The 18,774-nt window shown below is 34.0% G+C and overlaps 1 protein-coding gene across 1 annotated transcript in view; it reads right to left on the bottom strand.

Annotated features, from left to right (window-relative positions):
• LOC103539490 (contactin-associated protein-like 4) overlaps positions 1–18,774 on the bottom strand; it is a 204,947-nt gene that overhangs the window by 145,161 nt on the left and 41,012 nt on the right. Inside the window, exon 2 of the mRNA XM_008506002.2 lies at positions 15,014–15,124. Within this exon, the coding sequence (XP_008504224.2) occupies positions 15,014–15,124 (111 nt within the window). The remainder of the gene's footprint in view (positions 1–15,013; positions 15,125–18,774) is intronic.

The raw sequence follows: 18,774 nt of genomic DNA, 5'->3' as shown, positions 1-18,774 counted from the left end.
TTTACTGAGTTGCAATGAAACTACAAGCTAAACAACATGAAGGTCTTTTCATATTGCTGTGATTTAAACTTTTGCCAGAACATTAGTTTTATAGGTGTGCAATAATATTAATGTTGCCTAAGTGTGGAAACTGCCAAATAATGTATTTTGTTTGACAGGTTATATTCTTACTACCAAGGTTTACCCATAGTTTTGTGTTCTGACCAAAATAAAAGTCAAAGTTTCACTAAAAAAGGACAGACTTCAGCAATGATGCGAACAAGTGAAAAGAGATGCAGAAGCAGCACATAAAATTTGGATAGGGAGGTAAGGATGTTCTTGATTGCTGATAATCAAATTTAGATTAGAACTGGGTTTCTCAGTAAAAAGATAATCACCAAATGAAATAAACTTGCATTCCCCATCAGGCCAGAATATTAAAGCAATGTAGCAGATGTTAGGTTACAAAAAAGTGTTAAAAGAGTCCAATTTTCCACAAAGATTGTTGCTGAAAAGCAATGTATTAAGCTTTTCTAGTTTTGTAAGCAGAGATACTCTGTTCCACACATTTCAACTCCCATAAATGCAGGCAGTCACAAAATACCTCAAAACACCAGGACACCCATGTTCTTCCATTTGTAAAATTTTTATGCATTTTGTATATTTAAGAACATTGGACAGGTTTCCCTTCTGTAGGTAAATTGGGCTTTTGAAGAGCTATTAACATTTAACTACTCCATAAGTAAAAATAATAAAAAATAAAAATAATAAAAAATAAAATTAATAAAAATAATAAATAATAATAATAATAAAAGTTCTATCCTTCAGCATTAATACAAAGAATACTCATGTTATGATAGCTTTATTGAGGAATGAGCATGAGGAAGTTAACCTGCATACAATATTTTTGCCAGTTACTCTAATAAGGCCTGACTTTGTGTAATTCCAAAGTGGTTACACCAAATATATAGATATATGATTCTGTTATTAAGAAATTAGTATCTTCATTTAAGTATAAGATTATTGGTATCTTCAGTTGCAGGTACAACTATAGTTCCTAGAACACAAGTATTATGTTTGAATTTTTTTTTTCTCTAGTCAGTATCTGACAATTTATTGGCTATCACAGACATTGGAAATTTGGTAGATAAAATTTCACCTTCATCTTTTATTTCTAATGTAATCTAGCAGTAATGTGCACTTTTTTCTTTTTTTTTTTTTTTCTTTTTTTTTTTTTTCCTTTTTTTTTTTTTCTTTTTTTTTTTCTTTTTTTTTTTTTTTTTTTTTTTTACCAATGAGGATTGTATACAAATGGTCTTGAAGAGGACCACAAATCAACCACAGGCCTGCCCTCTGCTGATCAAATTAATAGAGCCTTTTACAGCCAGATGTCAGCTCTCAGTGTTGACTGCCCAACCACAGCTTGCCAAGACATGCTCTTCATCCCTTATTAAGTTACATTAGATGGAAAAGATATAAATCTGGATTTCCATTCCATTGATGTGTAAAAAATGCAGCAAGAATTACACTACAGGAAATCTTGCAAATCTTGTATGGTTTGTTATTAAGATTATCCACTATTACCAATTACAATTTCTTGTTTCCAAGTATTTCAAATCCTGTCAGATGTAAATGAGACTGAAATCTTCAGTTCTTTCAGACTTCTTCTCTATTTTTCTATTTATTCTTTTTTTTTTCTTTTTCTGACAAATGTCCTTAGAAATTCTAAAATTTAGACCAGGATTATAAAGTATTCATATTGTGAGATTCCACTTGTGAGATTCCACTGACTGGAATTTTTTTTTGCCTCAAAAGACAATTTTAAAGTGAATAAAGGAGACTGGAATGGAGCTACGACTGTCACTTCCAAGGAGATAAGGACTGATAAACACTGAGACAAACCCCCTTCTTTCCTGAGGGCCTGTCTTTGATGGCTCTGCCCCTTGGAGGTAGCATTCCTGAGGGTCGGTCTTCAAGAGTTCTGTCAATTATTGAGACACCTTGTCTGGTAAGATGAGTGGGGGCTCACTCAGATAGGACAGTCTGAATTGAATGGGACACCTGGTCTCCAGCTGCTCCTCCTGGGGAAGGAGTTTCCTCCTTTTCTTGGGCAAACAAAGAATCACTAGAACAGCAGGAATTTGAAGGCACATAAACAGAGGTCCCAATTTCATTGTTGTTGTTCTCATCCTGCACCGACTCAACACCATCTTGATTGGGCCCTGTCCAGGACCAGACAGGAATACCATCTTGAACAAGAAACTAATTGGATAGCTGGAGCCCTGGTGGTGAGTTTCTCTAATTCTCTTTCTCATTCTTCTCTTTCTTTCCCACTTTCTTACTCTTTTCTTGCCTGCCTCTTTATTTGTTTCTCTCTCTTTCTTCCTTGTATCTCTCCCTCTTTTGTCTGGCAAGATATTTGCCATACCTCACAGGGTTCTATCATTTTACTTGTGTCAATTGTTAAAAAAAAATTTATGCTTGCACCCGACCCTTGGTGGTTGGATTTTGTTCTTGTGGATCAAAACAAAGAATTAATGTTACTTCGAACCATAATAAATATACGTCAGGTATATGTTTTTTTGTTTTCAGGTTTTTTGGCGGGTTTGTTTTGTTTTGGTTTTTGCCATCTTTCTTTATCAAGCACCACATTTGTCTGATACATAAAACTTTCCAAGCAAATTATAAAGGTTTGTTATCAGGTAACTCTAAAAGGACTGCCTGCACTGCTCCACTCATGCTGCACTACTTTGTGGTTCTGAGATTTAACAGCTAACACAAGGCACTAGAACTGAAAAGAGGAAATTTATTTTGCAGCTTGTTTCCCTGTGTTTTATTTAGATGATAGGAAGGCAGAAGACTCAGTATGGAAAGGAAAGAGTTTTATTTATGTGAGAAGTACAAACTGGGACAAAGAATTCCCCTGTGACTTAAACTGGACCTAAAGAAATCTAAAACAACCACATTAAACTAGTCATAAATACTATGAAAATACTTAATGTAAGAAAAATACATGAGTAAAGTCTTTAAGTGAGTTGAAAATGGGGCATGCTAATGAATGACTCCTGGAGAGAAAAAATTATAATCTTAGAAAGACCATGATCTCTGATTGTTGGTCAAACATTTTTTCGGAACTGTTGATGATCTGAGGCAAAAAAAGATCAATATATTTTATAAATGGAGGACAAACAAGTACTGCTAGTAAGCATATCTACAACAAAGATCGAGAAAGTCAGATAGTACCCGCTTTTTATTCAGAGAAGCCAAAGGCTCATTGGTACCAAAAATTTAATCAGAAGGACATTTATATCTATGTAAAACAGAACTCCCTCAGTAAGGAGCATAAAAATAATTGTGTCTTTGTATCCTGTGATGCTAGGAATTGCTTAAGGTTAGAGAAATGAGTGGAAAAGGCACATGAAAGAATTTGGAAACTAGCACATGTGCAATATATCTAGAAACTACACTGGGAATCTTGTCTTCTGAAAAGCAAAAATTTGGCATTCTTCTTGTCTGTCACTATGTATTCCCTCCCTGAGGGAGGCTATAAATGCTTCAGATCCTGTCACTAGGTCATTCCTAGTGTCACAATTTTAAGTGCCAGAAATCCCAGTTCAGTCCTAACTTTTCTTCTCAGTGATGGAATATGACGAGTACCTAAGGAAGAACTTTTTAGCAATGGCTCACAAAATCTCACCCAAGCTGCAAATACTGTCTTTATGACTAAAGTGAACACATGTAGATGAATCTGGAAATAAGTTTCTAGGAATTCTGGGAAAGACAGACACAGACAAACTTTCTGGATTTGTGAGGGGAAAAATAACTCTATGCTCTTCAGAAGTGAGAACAGTGCCATGATTTTTTTTATGTGCTCTCTCCTGTGAGCATGGAGAATGCCATGCATCCATATGGTTCTTTAAACCTCTCTCCTCATAGTAATCTGATTACACATATTCTATTTTGCCACACAGACACACTACAAAACTTAAAGACGGTAACTAAGATATTATAATTAAATTTACGCAACTGATACTCACATAGCAGGAAAAATTAAGATTTTTTTTGTCACAGTTCCAACCAGAAGGAAAGGTTATTTTATTTGTTTGGTTTGGTTTGCCTTTTTTTATCAGGAAATATTAAGCTGAAACTACTTCTATTTTATATCTCTAGAACTTTCATCTCATAAAAAATTAAATTATGAAAGCTCTTCTATATTTCTACAGGCTAGAAAAATAATCAAGCCTGATTAGTTCTCTGAAAGGCAAAACAATACCATGAGGAAATATAGTCAAGAATGCAATGGATTGTGAAATATTTTTAAATATATTATTTTAATGGGTTGTTTCATTTTTTCCTGATCTGCTTTTTCATGACTACTCCTGTAAGCTTACCAATTTCAAGGATATTTTACTAAATGTAGACAGCTGGCCTTCTGTAGTGAATTAGCAGTTTGAAAATACATACTAGGGACTGTGATCTATAAACAAAATATATTTTAAAGCTTTTACTGTTATCAGAGAAGAAAAAAAAATAACAAAAATAACAAAAAACTACTGATTTATGAATCAGTGCTAGGCGATAAGTTTATAAAGCAGAATATCACAGAAAACAAAACTATTGAGTTATTATTTTAAAATACATGAAGCTTGATTGATCACCAAAAATCAATAGCAAAACCAAAATCTCTTCTTTTTTTTGGTATGTTTAGATTATGTGAGGCATACATAGTTAATGCTCAACATACTTTCACTTTTTATTAAATATTTACATTTTAGCAAAATGGAAATGTATATGGTTATGGATATGTTAAACATTTTATACCTAAGCCGAAATAATTACATTTTATGTAATTGCATTACATAGCTATCCTTTAAAAATCTATAACAATGGAAGATCTTTGTCTGTATTGGTTTAATGTAGAAGCATTTATTTTCTCAGGAGGAAGAGATGTCTCTTTCGTCAACCAGTAGTTACTTCAGAACATAACATTCTTTTTAGCAATGTAATATGTCCCACAATTATTTGCAAAAAATCAAAAGAATATTCTGCAGTTAACAATGTGGCTATTTGTAAGACGACGCTGAAGACCTAGGGACATCAAGCAATATTTTAAAAAAAGAAATAAACAAAACAGCACTGCATATATTAGTCAGAATTTTTATAAATGCCTCTTATGGCTCATTAACCACAACATGTTTATAAGATGTCTTAAAGCTTTTAGATATAAAATATTGCGAAGATGCATTGAAAGATACGCAAATGGTCCACTGAATACCATATGACAAGCCTTTAGTGGAAAAAGAGCTCAACAAAATGAGAAAGATACAATTATTTCCAATATTAAAAAAAAATATTTTTTTTCCTATTCTTTCTCATTTCTTATCAGTCCTGATTGTGGCTTAATTTAAGATATTTTCAAACATCTATATTTAAGATGAACCCATAGTTCACTACAGTTCATTTTTTCCCCTTTTTTGCTCTGTGCCTAATTCTAAGCTCAATTTTATAAATTCTTTTAAACTGCAAATATAATGTTTCAGAAGTACAGACATACAATAACCTCAAAGGGTAGTGCTTGTCAGATGTAACTCTGCCTCTCTCAACAGCTGTAAAGCTGGAGATTGCACTTCATTCGCTCATTCCATATAAATGCATCAGGCACCCTTTGGTATGAGGAAGCTTAATCTCATTTAAAATGTTAGAAGTTCAAATATCAAAAACTGATTTATCAGTAAGGTGCTGCCAATCTTTTTTGACAATTTACACTTTAGAATCATTAGACCCTTTTTATTTTCCATAAGAAGAACATATATCTTCCTATAGCTCAAAGACTTGACCTACTTCCCCATCCTTGGAATTGTTCAAGGCCAGGTTGGATGGGGCCTTAAATAACCTGGTCTAGCGGAAGGTGTCCTTGCCCGTGCAGGATGATTTGAGCTATATGATCTTCAAGGTCAAAACAAAACAAGTAAACCTCAACACTGGAATTATATGAATGAACTCTAAGTTATACATCTATTTATGTATTTTTTGTGAAATTATTACATTTATTCTTGAATATTTCCTTTTAAAAATGTGGAATTTTCAGTGGAATTTCACAGTATTATTCACAGGGAAAAAACATATAATCAGAAATTATGCTCATAACTCTATTCACATCACAGGGTTCTGGATTGTTCCTTCATTGAAATTCCCACCTTTATGCCTCATTTCTTCAACACTGGAGATTTCTGTTGTGCATATTTTAAATTTTATTCTTAATCAATGACACTATCAACCTAAAATTCCATCTACATTTTAATATGTTATTAGTTACAGATATTAGTATACTGCTTATCGGTATAACTATATGCTATTAGAATATTGCTCACGATTGCAGAGTGTTCAGTGCTGCATATATTTTGTCACATTAAGTTTTAAAATAAAAGACTTTTTCAATTTATCATCAAAAACCAAAATCTGATAAAGTGGGTAAAGATAATCTTTTATTCAAGTACCCTGTATTCTTGGACACTACTGTCTCCAGAACCCTTTTTAAAGGGGTAATAAAACATTTGTGTGGCAAGGATGCAAATGGTCTTAACTAAGTACTTCTCATCTTTCTTCTTTCCTGGAGATTTAGCTACTTCACAGGATTTTTTTTTTTTTTTTCCAAATTCTTAGGTAATGTCCTTCAAATCCTTTTATGGATTTGAAACCATAAAAAGTCTTGTGAATTCCTACTGAATTTTCAAGTTCATTATGTTATTCTGAGAAGGAAAAGTTAGGTTTGGATTTAATGGACAACCTCTTCTGACATGGATTTCTAACGCAGGTAACAGTTTTATAGTTTGGATTGTTATTTTGGATTTTCATTTACACCTACTTACTCAAACAGGATTATTTAGTGTTAGGTTTTTCTATGCCTGTATTTCAAATTCATTCAAATTATCCTTTTTGCCATTTTTTTTGTGAAATTTTTTCATAAAATGTAGAACCACTGTGAATCCCCAAATGCATTTTCTTCCTGTATCTTTGCAGGTCAGACTATTTAACAATGATCTCTTTATGTTGTCATGAAAGTGGTACAGTGGATATCAATGTGTGAGACCTCTTGTAAGCCCTTTCTGTTTCAGGGAGTCAGCAACCTTAATGTAGAGTGACACAGAAGTTATCTCTGATATCAGCACCTATTTTATTCAAGTTAACTTTTGCTGAAGGATTGGACATTACATCAGCCAGAAGTTATGACAAACATACTATAAAAACTTAATTTTCAACCTCAGATTATTTGCAGAGTTGAATTCTGCAGTGGGTGTCACTTCGTTCCTGCAATGTTCATGTTACATATTATTATTATTATTAGTAATAATAATAATAATAATAATAATAACAAAACAAACAATCAAATAACCCTAAAACCATGCCTCACAAAAAAAGGCTGAACTGAGACCTCTGCATACATGTAGCCAGAGCATCCTCTATTAGACATAGTAGTGATGACCTTAAGGGACAATTGTATTTCAGTTGCCAAAAGCAGAATATAAAACAGGTTTATGTAGAATAAATGGCCGTGTAAAATGAACAGGCTTTGGTTTGGTTTGCTTCTCTTTTTTTTTTTTTGGTAAGAAAGGAATATCTTTCTACACTCTTCCTCCCTTCAAAATAACAACCCTGAGAAACACAACCAACCAAAAAATTAAACGAAAACAATCTAAAAAGCAGTAGTGTTGGTAGCCTAAGCAAGTTTACATACTATATACAGGAAGAATTTGTTTTTTTCTAACCTGAGCTACAGAACACTAAGCAGCTAAATTTACTGATGACCTTCCACTTTCATTTAACACAATCCATGAGCTAAAATTTGCCATATAGGAAACAAAGACCTTGTTTATATTTGTAAACTGGTACCAAGTACCAACATGACACTACAAAGGGACCAAAAGAAAAGAGACCATACTTAACTCTGCCTCACTATATACCATCATTCCAGTTTATCTGGCTTAAAGCCCTTTAAAGTATATTAACACTTTGTTGTCCGTACATCAGTAACACTGTAGCTAGAGAACTTTTTCTTCTGATTTGATCATTGCATGGAGTTAGAGATATAATCCCACTGCAAGTGAAGAAAATCATAAAAGCAAGTCCACATAGTTATCTTGCAGGCATAGCTGGTTGAAGTTGGACCATGTCAGTTTTATGTGATATTTATATCAAGGGCAAGGAATTAAATTAATTCCAACATAGATAAGGAAGTTAATGTGCTGTTATACGGTGCCCTGTAAAGCTGAAACTTCTGTTACATCTTTTTTCTGTTCACTACATCCAAATAATTCATTACAGCCTGTCTGGTTATCAGTCAAGCTCAAAGACAAAGGAGACAACAGCAATATTCATTGAGGAAGCATGGCTGGATTTCACTGTTCACTGGAATTCTGAAGGAAGGAGAGCAGCAAATATAATGCAATAGTTTTTTATTTCTGATTTGGAAGGAAAATATAAGATTATATAACCGGTAAACAGAGATTGCTTCAGCTTTCCTGGAGATCAAGGAAATTTATTCAAAACTGCTAAGTAACAGAATTTCACTGTCAACCTCACTTTAAAAACTTGTCTCCATGAATTGTTTCCTGAGCAGGATTATATTCTGAGAGGAAGTTTAAAAAGTGAAAGAAAACATAAATATTCATTTTGCAAACATATACATAACCTTTTTATTTAATATATAATATTTAATATTATTAGTATCTTTTTAATATTTGGTTTTATTTGCAATTTTAAAATGCCATCTATGAATATTTTATGCCAATTCACTTCTATAGCAAAAAGATGGGACGAGTCAAGTCAGTTACCTTTCACAAGTCAATATAAGTACTAGTCAGTTTAACCTGTTACTTCCCAGAGATGAGTTTCATGAGTTACTAATCTATTTTTACCTAATTTCCATTTTCTATTTCTATTTACACACTCCATTTTCTGGAGTGTCTTAGGACACAATTATCTGCATCTTTGAGATGTCTTAAGATGTAGATTAAAATGTAATATTATAAATGTAAAATAAAGGTTATTATAAAGGCTATTATAGCATTTATTTGAACTACCTTCCTATCTGATTCTGAGGTAAAGAAAATCACATGTTGTATGGCAGTAAACTGAGCTCTAACAGGGTAAGGAAAAGTATTCTAAACTAGATGGCACAAGACAGAGACTTTGCAAATTAATCTTTTTTTGTAGGAATGTGGCAGGAAGAATATTTTATATTTTTATATTAGCTTCCTTTAGAATTGACAAATTTAAAAATTATTAAAAAGTTTGAATTTAAGACACACATTTCTTCTGCACTGCAACTGAAACTAGTTGAAGTTACACTTGTGAAATATTTCCAACCATATTTTTACTTTGGAAATTCTCCAAATTCTCTGACTTTGACTCATCTATCAAAAATCTTATGAATTTGAGTGCTTTTGATCTGTCAGAAGACAATAAAACAAACAAAACAAAACAAAAAAAAAAAACAAAACAAAAAACTCAAAACAAAAACAAAAACCCAAAACAAAAACAAAAACAAACAAACAAACAAACAAAAAAAACCAAAAAGCAAAAAAACCGAAACACCACCTTCTCCTGCATCAAAATCGTAAAGAAAAAATTGAGAAAAATCAGGTTAGATGTTTATGGATATAATATATATATATATATATGTGTATATATATATATACACATATATATATATATATATAATCAGCATTTACGATTCATTTTTCTATCCCTCAAAATATTAAAGGAAGTCTGATCTGAAAATATTTATTATCACAAAGCAGACTTGGAAGTCTCAAACAATTTCAACAGTAGAATACATTTACTACCATTTCCTTGTGGTTTCTTGCATTTCACCATAATTTGATATTGTTGTCCTACAGATGTTCCTACACATGAAACAACAGGTTAAATGCTTGTTATGCTTTGTTATGCTTGAATGGATTTTGATGACAAAGCTGGAATCAAATTTCTGGAAATAACTATATGAATATTCCTCTTGTGTGATAAATATTCAAAAAAGAACAATGCTCCATAAATATTTAAAATATTTTTAAATATTTTATCCTGTTTATTTATTTTGCTAGGTAAATTCCCATCACATTCTCCCATACACCCTTTTGCAATACCAGTTACACCATACTCACACACCAGCACAAAACAAAGCAAACCAAAATTTGCATGTATTTCACTTCAGACATTAATGAAATACTACCTCTTTAAATTCTGCCTTCACTGCATCTACTGCAAACATAATTTCTTAAACTTGTAGTGCACCAGCAATACTATACACAATTTTCATAATTGTCAATATATATTCTTTAAGGTCTTTCAAAAGGGTGTTAAAAACATTTTCTATAGAAAAAGTGAAGACGTACAAAGGTACTAAAAATAATTTTGTAATAAACGTGCTGAGAAATTGCTGGCAACATCCTCACTAAAAGCATTAATTATTGCATTAGGAAAAATTCAACAAGTTCTATTATAAAAACTGAGGTTTACAGAAATCTCACTGATGATACAGTAGTAATCATCATCTGTTCTTTCATGAACAAGACACTTAGGCATTGCTTACTTCATTTAGTTTAAAAATAGAAGAATTAGGTTTTCACTTTTGGATTTTTTTCTGCCACACCTATTGAAGTCATATAAATCATAAAAATCTAGGCATGATGTTAGTTGGCTCAATTTACATTTGCTGCTGATTTATAAAAGTACAATGATTACCATGAAACTGGATCTCTTTAATTCTAGCTTCATTCTCTTATTGCTTGAGCAAAAGCAAAATTTCAGTCATAATGAATTTTATTTGCATACTAATGAAATGGAGGGACTGAGCTCTTTCTAATTATCTTATGGCAAGTAAAAAACCTAGCCACTATCAAGTTTTTTAATTTGTCTGCTTTTTTAATAATATTTTTTAGCATTAGATTATGCAGGTTATTTTTTAAAGAAAAAAAATAACTGAAGAAAAAAAAACCTTTTTTCTTACTGTGAAAAATATTTTTTTAATTGCACTCATGATGCTAATTTTAACTACATTTGACCTACTCAGTACAAGTACTGAGTAGTACCAACCGAACAACAAAATAAAGACAGAATTTACAGTAGTATAATATCGAATAAATTATCTTTTATATTGTCTTCATATGAAAAAAAAAGCAGTGCAATAACTTCTATGTGACAATCAGTGAAATGTTAGGCTAAAATTGGTAGACAAAGACAAAGGAGATCCATTATGTGGATACGTGTTAAAATAGGGCAAAGAAATCACAGCCAAATCCCTGTCAATCTCATTTAGCTGACCAGATTATCATGATTCTGTGGATATGTGTATTCTTTTAGAGTAATGATCTTCTGGTTATTTTTTTTACCTTTACAGCTGCAAAAAATTAATTAATACAAAACAATACCCACATTCTTGGTTCACAGTCCCCTTGAATCTTTTCCAGTGGGATTCTAATGGTGGCTGAGAGAACTTGGTGTAGCCTGAAATGTTTACCCCACTGAAGTCAAAAGCAGAAGGCCCTGATCTCAACAATAGCACAATCATCTCCCTGTCTGGCAAGGGGCTCTTCTACAGAACATGGACGGGAAATAACATGTCATGAAACTTTCTGTATTTGCAGAGGTAGAAAACTGAACACAATGCCAAACTGCATCTTACTATTCCTTATGAAAATTATTGCCAAACACTGGACATCCATCCTTCCAAGCCCAGGTTAAATAATGGTTCTTATGGTTGCTATCATTAGCCCAATGAGTCGCTCTGAATGCTGGCCTTTTTTTCCTCTTCTCTTGGATGCTCATTTTCCCCCATAAAGAAACATGTGCCTATTAACAAAAAACCAAACAAGCAAGAAGAACTCTTCTTTAGGACACATGCCTACTTTTAAGACATACAAATCCTTAAATACTTTTTTTCCCAGTCGGCTTTTTAAAGACTTTTGCAGGCTGCTTTTTGTTCTTTTCTTTGTTCATTGTAGTTTTGTTTTTGTTGTTGCTGTTGTTGGTTGGTTTTGCTGGTTTTTTTTTTTGTTTTCTTTTTTTGTTCTTTTTTTTTTATTCTCTTTGCTTCTTTTAGCCATATTAAAAAAAAATTAATTTTCCCTAAATGATATTTTGCATCATCTGTTCACAGTAGTGGAACCAGTGTAGAAAACAAGCCTAGTTTGTCAACAATCTTCTCAGTATCTAGTATTTTACAAAACACAGTTCAGTGGGGAAATACATTGCTACAGGGGCAGTCAAGAATGCCTTTCTTCTGTTTATTTATTTATTCTGTTTATTTATTTATTTATTTATTTATTATATATTATTACTAGAGAAAATGCTAGAAATACAAGAGTGATTTGTTAATTCATCACAAATTCCAGATTATTTTCAGAAACAAAACTTTGTACAATCCACTTCCTATTTGATAAATATGACCTCAGTTCTTTATTTTAAAGACTTTATAACTCACCTGGTTACAGTGCTTATTTCAATATATAAATTTTTAGATCTCTGCATATTGATTTGCCATGATTATTACATGTATCACCAATCCTCACACCATTTATGCATTTAATCATAAATTATCTGTTTATTTCTATATAAGAGGCAAAAAGTATCAAACAGTTAGTCTTGGAGTTTCCTCTGAAATCCTGGGGAAACAGCTCTATATAGTGTTGCTATATAAATGCTTTTAGATATCAACCAGATAGATCTTAATCCATTTTAATTTGGATTGGATTTGCCAATTTAAAAAGTGTAAGTTTATGTGCATGCTTGTTTTATTTCTTAACTGATGAATGTTAGCAATTCAATTCCGTAGTAATCTGTGGGAACACACTGTACTTTTTCCCAAATTTGTTTTCGGTTTTCCCTACTATTGCTGTATTAAGAACAAAGTATATTACTGGTCTAAAGTATATTACTGGACTAAAATCTTCATCTCTAAATTGAATATTAGAAGGTCTCAATCACTCTCAAACACTCTGGTTGAATGAATTATTTGATTTTATTTAAACGTGATAATTGTCTATATTAAAAGAAAACTCATCCAGTTTTCTGACAATTTATTTTGAAACTGTCATGATTTATTTATTGCTTCCATGAGATCACCAGTTTAACAATAATTTCTTACCCAATGGTTTATAATCATGTATGTATAATGACTTGCTATGTTCTATCAAAAAAACCCTTCACAAAATTTGAGTTACCACTAAATTTCAGCTACAATCAGTGATCTCCAGATCTTCTGACATATACCCAAGTGTATAAACATTTTAATTGTACATCAGAAAAGACCAAAAATATCAAGGCTATCAAAACTTAATTGCATTCAGTAAAACACAGTGACTGAAAATGTGTGTTTAATTACTATAACAAAGAATACTAGAAATCATACATAACTTTCAGAAGATTAATGCAGAGGTATAACATAAATAATATCCTAACAGGAAAGTCAAGAAATCTGGACTCTATGCCAGTTACCTAGTTTGCCACATTGTCAGTGAATAAACTTAAGGATGTAATAAGCTCAGTGAAGAAATGCAGCTGTAATAATAAATATTTTAAATTACCAGGAGAAAAAGCTTCTCAAAAATATTTCCTATATATCTGGTCCTGTCTTTTCAAATGGAATCTGTGTTTACTTGCTTGGACAGTGACATTCACGTTTACACTTCTGTTTGTCCTCTGAGAGATAAGAGAATATTTATGTTAGTATTTCCTTGTTAAGAAACAAAATTAATTTAACTTTTTAGGGGGGGGGAGTAGGGACAAATATATGTCCAAAACTGTCTATATTTTATACTGGAAAATCACATAAAGATTTTTGTTTCAGTCAGGTGGAATCCTTTACATCAGTATAGTGTTCACAGGAATCTCAGTGTATAATTTTACCATGAAAAACCTACTGTTCATGAAAAACTGAACTTCTTGAGACCTTTCTATTCTTAAATCAATAAACACAGATCTCTCCATCCCCAATACTCCAGAATATACTCTCCATGTATCATTTCAATACTGTTCACAGGTGTGAGAGTCTGATCTCACTGATTTGAAATTTTCTCAAAGGAACGATTTTAAAGTAAATAGCCCTGGCTTGGGTAGAGGAAGCCACCTTCCTGGCCAGAGCTGAGCAGGGGGTGACACCTGGAAAGAGATAAGAACTAAGAACTAACAGCTGGGTGCAGACTATTCCCCTTTTCTGAGTGCCAGCCTGCAATGCTGTGACATCCCTACAGGCACGATTACCCTGGCCAGGGTGGAGGAATCCACCTTGATCATACTGATGCTGATGGGGGCTGGCTAAAGGGGTTGGAAGGGAGTGAGGAGTGATGCCTGGAAAGAGATAAGACTTGTGTGCTGGGAGGCCCTCCTCCAGGCAAACCTGTTTTCAATGGCTCTGACGTTAATGGACCTGGCCTGGGCCAAGCAGAACAGGGGTAAGCCCTGGAAGGAGATAAGAACTGATGAGTGGGTGGGGGGCTGCACCTTTCTGTGAAGCTCCCCTCCAGGCAGCCTGTCTGCAATGGCTCTGATGCCAATGACCCTGGCTTCTGTGGCAGCTGACTGACAGATGCCCCTTTGGAACAAAAGGAACTCAGGAGTATATTTGGCTGTCCATGCTGTGGCTGGTTTTGTCGTCTCTTGACCCACCACATCTTACCCTGTCCAGGATCAGCACAACATCTTGAAGAAACTCGCTGGATAGCTGGACCCCTGGTGGTGACTCTCTCTCTCTCACTCTTTCTCATTCTTTCTTCCCACTTTCTTACCCTTTTCTCTCCCATTTCTCTTGTTTTTATCACTCTCTTGTATCTTCTTTTCCTCTCTCCCTCTTTTCCCTGGCTCTATCATCTTGCTTGTGTCAAAAAAAGTCTGCTTGCACCCGACCCTTCTATGGTTGGACTTTGTCTTGCGGATCCAAAACAAAAAATAAATTGGACCGTAACAACAGGTACAAAAATGCTTAAAAGAAAAACCCTTGTAAAAAAATAATGTCAATCACTGAATAAAATACACTCACCTTCTCTTCGATTAAGCCTTGCAAATCCAGGACTGTGACTGCTAGACAGCTCTGATGAACTGCTGAATGATGACTGAGACAAAGCAGAAATCAGCTGATCATCACAATTATCTGCCAGAGAAAAATATCATGTTCAGGTTAATACAATGACCACCACCTACTGTAACTGTAACTGAAAGAGAAAATTAAGAGAATGCTAGAAAAATATCTGATCAATAATGTATCTTAAAGCAGCAAATTTCAAAATAGTTTTTGTTGCTGCATGATAAATATGGAAACTGAGGAGCATTTCTCCCCCTTTTTTATCCCAGTATTTCATGAAACTTCCAGGTTATAATTTATTATTTTATTTATGAATTTATTATATTATGCATCTGGTGATTCTTGTCCTCTAACCTAACTTCTGAGATTATTCTGATAAATGTTTCACAGCTCACTTAAAATCCTGTTCAGCAACTGCTGGCTTGTAGTGCTGGTTTCAGCACGTAGGTATAACCTCAGTATGTGCTCTTCATTTTCTTTACACCTAATGATAGCACATTTCTGTGTAACCATATTTAATTTGCTATCACAGTAAACATAGATACTTTTTTAAAGAAACACAAAACCAATAATCCGAAGGAAATAAAGTTAATCTCATCCCTTTTCAGCACTGTAAGAATGACAAAGTGGAAGATCTTTCACTTTGTCAGTGGTATGTTTCTTTATAAAGATACAGCACAAAATCTTTATCCCAGTTATTTGTATGCAAGTCTGAACATCATACAGAATGAAACCCGAGTGTTTCAGAAAAAAGACAACTTAACTGTAGCTTACAACCAATGGTGCATAAGCAAGCAACTGCTAATCGATGTTTTGGATGTTAAATGCCTCTCCAACTCAATTGCTATACAGAGCATGTGTTCATTCTTCATTTAAATTTGCAAAACATAAATTGAGAATCAATATGTGTTCTAGTTTTAGCTGAAAGACGACTGACTTTAAAAAACCAGAAGAAGCATTAGTAAGTCTTTCCCTAGCTATGCTGTGCTGGCATCTGTTGTTTAAGAACTTGAGAGGAAATTAGGTAAATTCTTAGTCTTTATAAAATGGTTCTTTTTGGACAAAAAAATATTTGTCTTTCATGACAAACACATTTTCTGAATGCAACTCTTATGTGACAAGTCATGTGTGAATCCTTCTTCTAACCATGCTGTTTGTTTGGTGGATTTCCACTCTCAAACTCATGAATGTTAATTAATGTAAAATCTTCCTGACTCACGTATAATTAAAGGTTTCTGTTGAATAATTGTGGATTGGCAAGGAAAACTTATATGAATGTCTCAAGGGGATTTTATCATCACCTTCAAAAATATATTTTTTTTAAAGTTCCTTCAACTGGTTCTTTAAGCAGAACTCTTCCTAAGAGAAGATCTGATATGGATCATGAATGCTACAGTTAAAAGTTCTCTCAAATCCCCAAGATAATATCCAACAACTACATACAAGATGATAGAGTAGTTGTTCTTGATAGGTTCACATATTTCTACCAAAACTGAAGTACCTGACTCATATGAAAGGAACAAACAAAATAATTATTTACCTTCATAAGCTTATTTCCTTCTCTAGCTTTCTATAATACAAACACCAGAATTTTATAACTACCATTTATTGTCGAATTGCAGGTCATTTTTCACTGCATTATCTACCAATTAGATTTATAATGTTTAAAAAGGCTGTTCTAGTTGGGACAAACTGTCCAGCTAGTAAGCAGAGAAGAAAAAGCATGAAGGGAAAAAAGATTTAATCTTATGAGCAAATGAATTGCACTGATAACTCTTAGAAAAGGATGAAGTTAGTGAAATGTGTCTTTACAGAATGGAAAACAGAAAGAACTTGTAATAAATTGCACCAGAAAGAGAAAGGAATAATAATAATGTTCTTCATAGAAGGCTACTTAACACTGCTAATGCAAGGAAGCCACTAATCCTTTTTCTACTCTAACTGCCTATATTTTAAGCCTAGATATGAAGATGAAAATTAAGAAGAAAAAACAGCAAAGCATTTCCCCCCAAATACATCTACATTATCTAGAATCATAGAACCACATTTTTTTTTAGGTTGGAAAGGATCTTTGAGAGTTTTCTAACCCAATTCCTCCACAGTAAGCAGCAAATTCTTCAGCTTTCTTAAAGTCCCATCCAACCTGACCTTGAACATTTTCAGAGATGAGATATCTACCATGTTTCTGGGCTACCTGTTCCACTATTTCAGAACCCTCGTTGTAAAAAACCAAAACCAAAACCAAACCAAACCAATCCAAAAACAAAAAAAATACAACTTCTTCCTTACCTTGCTTATATTGAGCCAGAATCTGCCCTCTTTTAGTTTAAAACCATTAGTCCTCCCTACATCATTACGTCCCTTGCACCCTTAGCAAGTTTGAAGATGTCTCAAGCTGTGTTCACGTCTGAAAAACAGAATGCCATCCAGAAGGACCTGGACAAGCTCAATAAGTGTGCACATGTGAACTTCATGAAGTTCAATAATGGCAAATGCAAAGTCCTCCACTTGGGTTGAGGTGATCCCCAGCATTTTGTTACATTACTTGGAGGTACTGATGGACGAAAAGCTGTGCATGAGATGAATATGTGCTCTTATAGGCAAGAAAGTAAACTGTATCATGGGCTACAGAAAGAACACGACCAGGACACCTTCAGGACAAGGGAGGTGATTCTGCCCCTCTACTCCACTCTCATGAGACCCCCACCTGGAGTAATGTATTCAGTTCTGGAGCACCCTAACATAAGAAGGACACAAGCTATTGGAGGAAGTCCAGTTGAAATCCATGAAGATGATTAGAGGACCTGAGCACCTCTTCTAAGACAGGATGAGAGAGTTGGGGTTGTTACAGCCTGGAGAAGAGAAGGCTCTGGGAAGACCTTAGAGCAGCCTTCCAGTACCTGAAAGAGCCTACAGAAAATATGGGAAGGGGTTTTTCACATGGGCATGTAATGATAGGACAAGAGGAAATGGCTTTAAACTACAAGGGAGATTTATGTTAGATTTTTAGAAGAAATTATTGACTGTGAGAATGGTGACATACTCAGTGCACCCCAGGAGTCTCTTGGAATGCATACAGCTCATTGTGTTAGAAAGTTCCAGAGTGGTTGAGGTTCCCCAACAGGACAAGAGCCTATGAACACAATGCCTCCTGTGTCTGGAGTAAGAAGGCTTCATCATTAGGTTCCCTTTGACTGAATGACACCAACTACAGAGTTCATTTTTTTGCTTTGGTCTCTAATTAATACTTGTAAGCTTTCAGCCTGCCCATGGATGTTCTTGAGAGACAGATCTTCACACTCTGTCCATTTCTTGATGTAAAAGGCAATGCCTGCACCCCTTCTTCCTCATACGTCCCTTCTGAACAGCCTGTAGTTATCAATAGGTGCATTCCAGTCACAGAGTTTCAGTAATGGTTACTAGCTCGTAGCATCTAGTGGTTCAGTGGTTTCTAACTCCTCTAGTTTGTTGCTCATGCACCATGTACTGGTGAAGAACTTCAGCTGGGTTATTAGTCATCTCATCTTCTCAGAGGAACACCAATTAATTCCTTTAAGGAATTTCACCGTCGGTTCCAATTAACTCAGAATCCCCTGCCTCATCTTTGTAAGAATCCAACTGTGCTCCACTGTAACCGACACAACTCAGAGTAACAGACTGAGGGTCCACATTGACCTCTCTGACCTTGAAATGTCATTCCACAGCTTGCCATGGGCAAG

Source organism: Calypte anna, chromosome Z (assembly GCF_003957555.1).
Source record: "Calypte anna isolate BGI_N300 chromosome Z, bCalAnn1_v1.p, whole genome shotgun sequence".
Lineage (NCBI taxonomy): Eukaryota > Metazoa > Chordata > Aves > Apodiformes > Trochilidae > Calypte > Calypte anna.
This window is presented reverse-complemented; position numbering and strand designations above follow the sequence as displayed.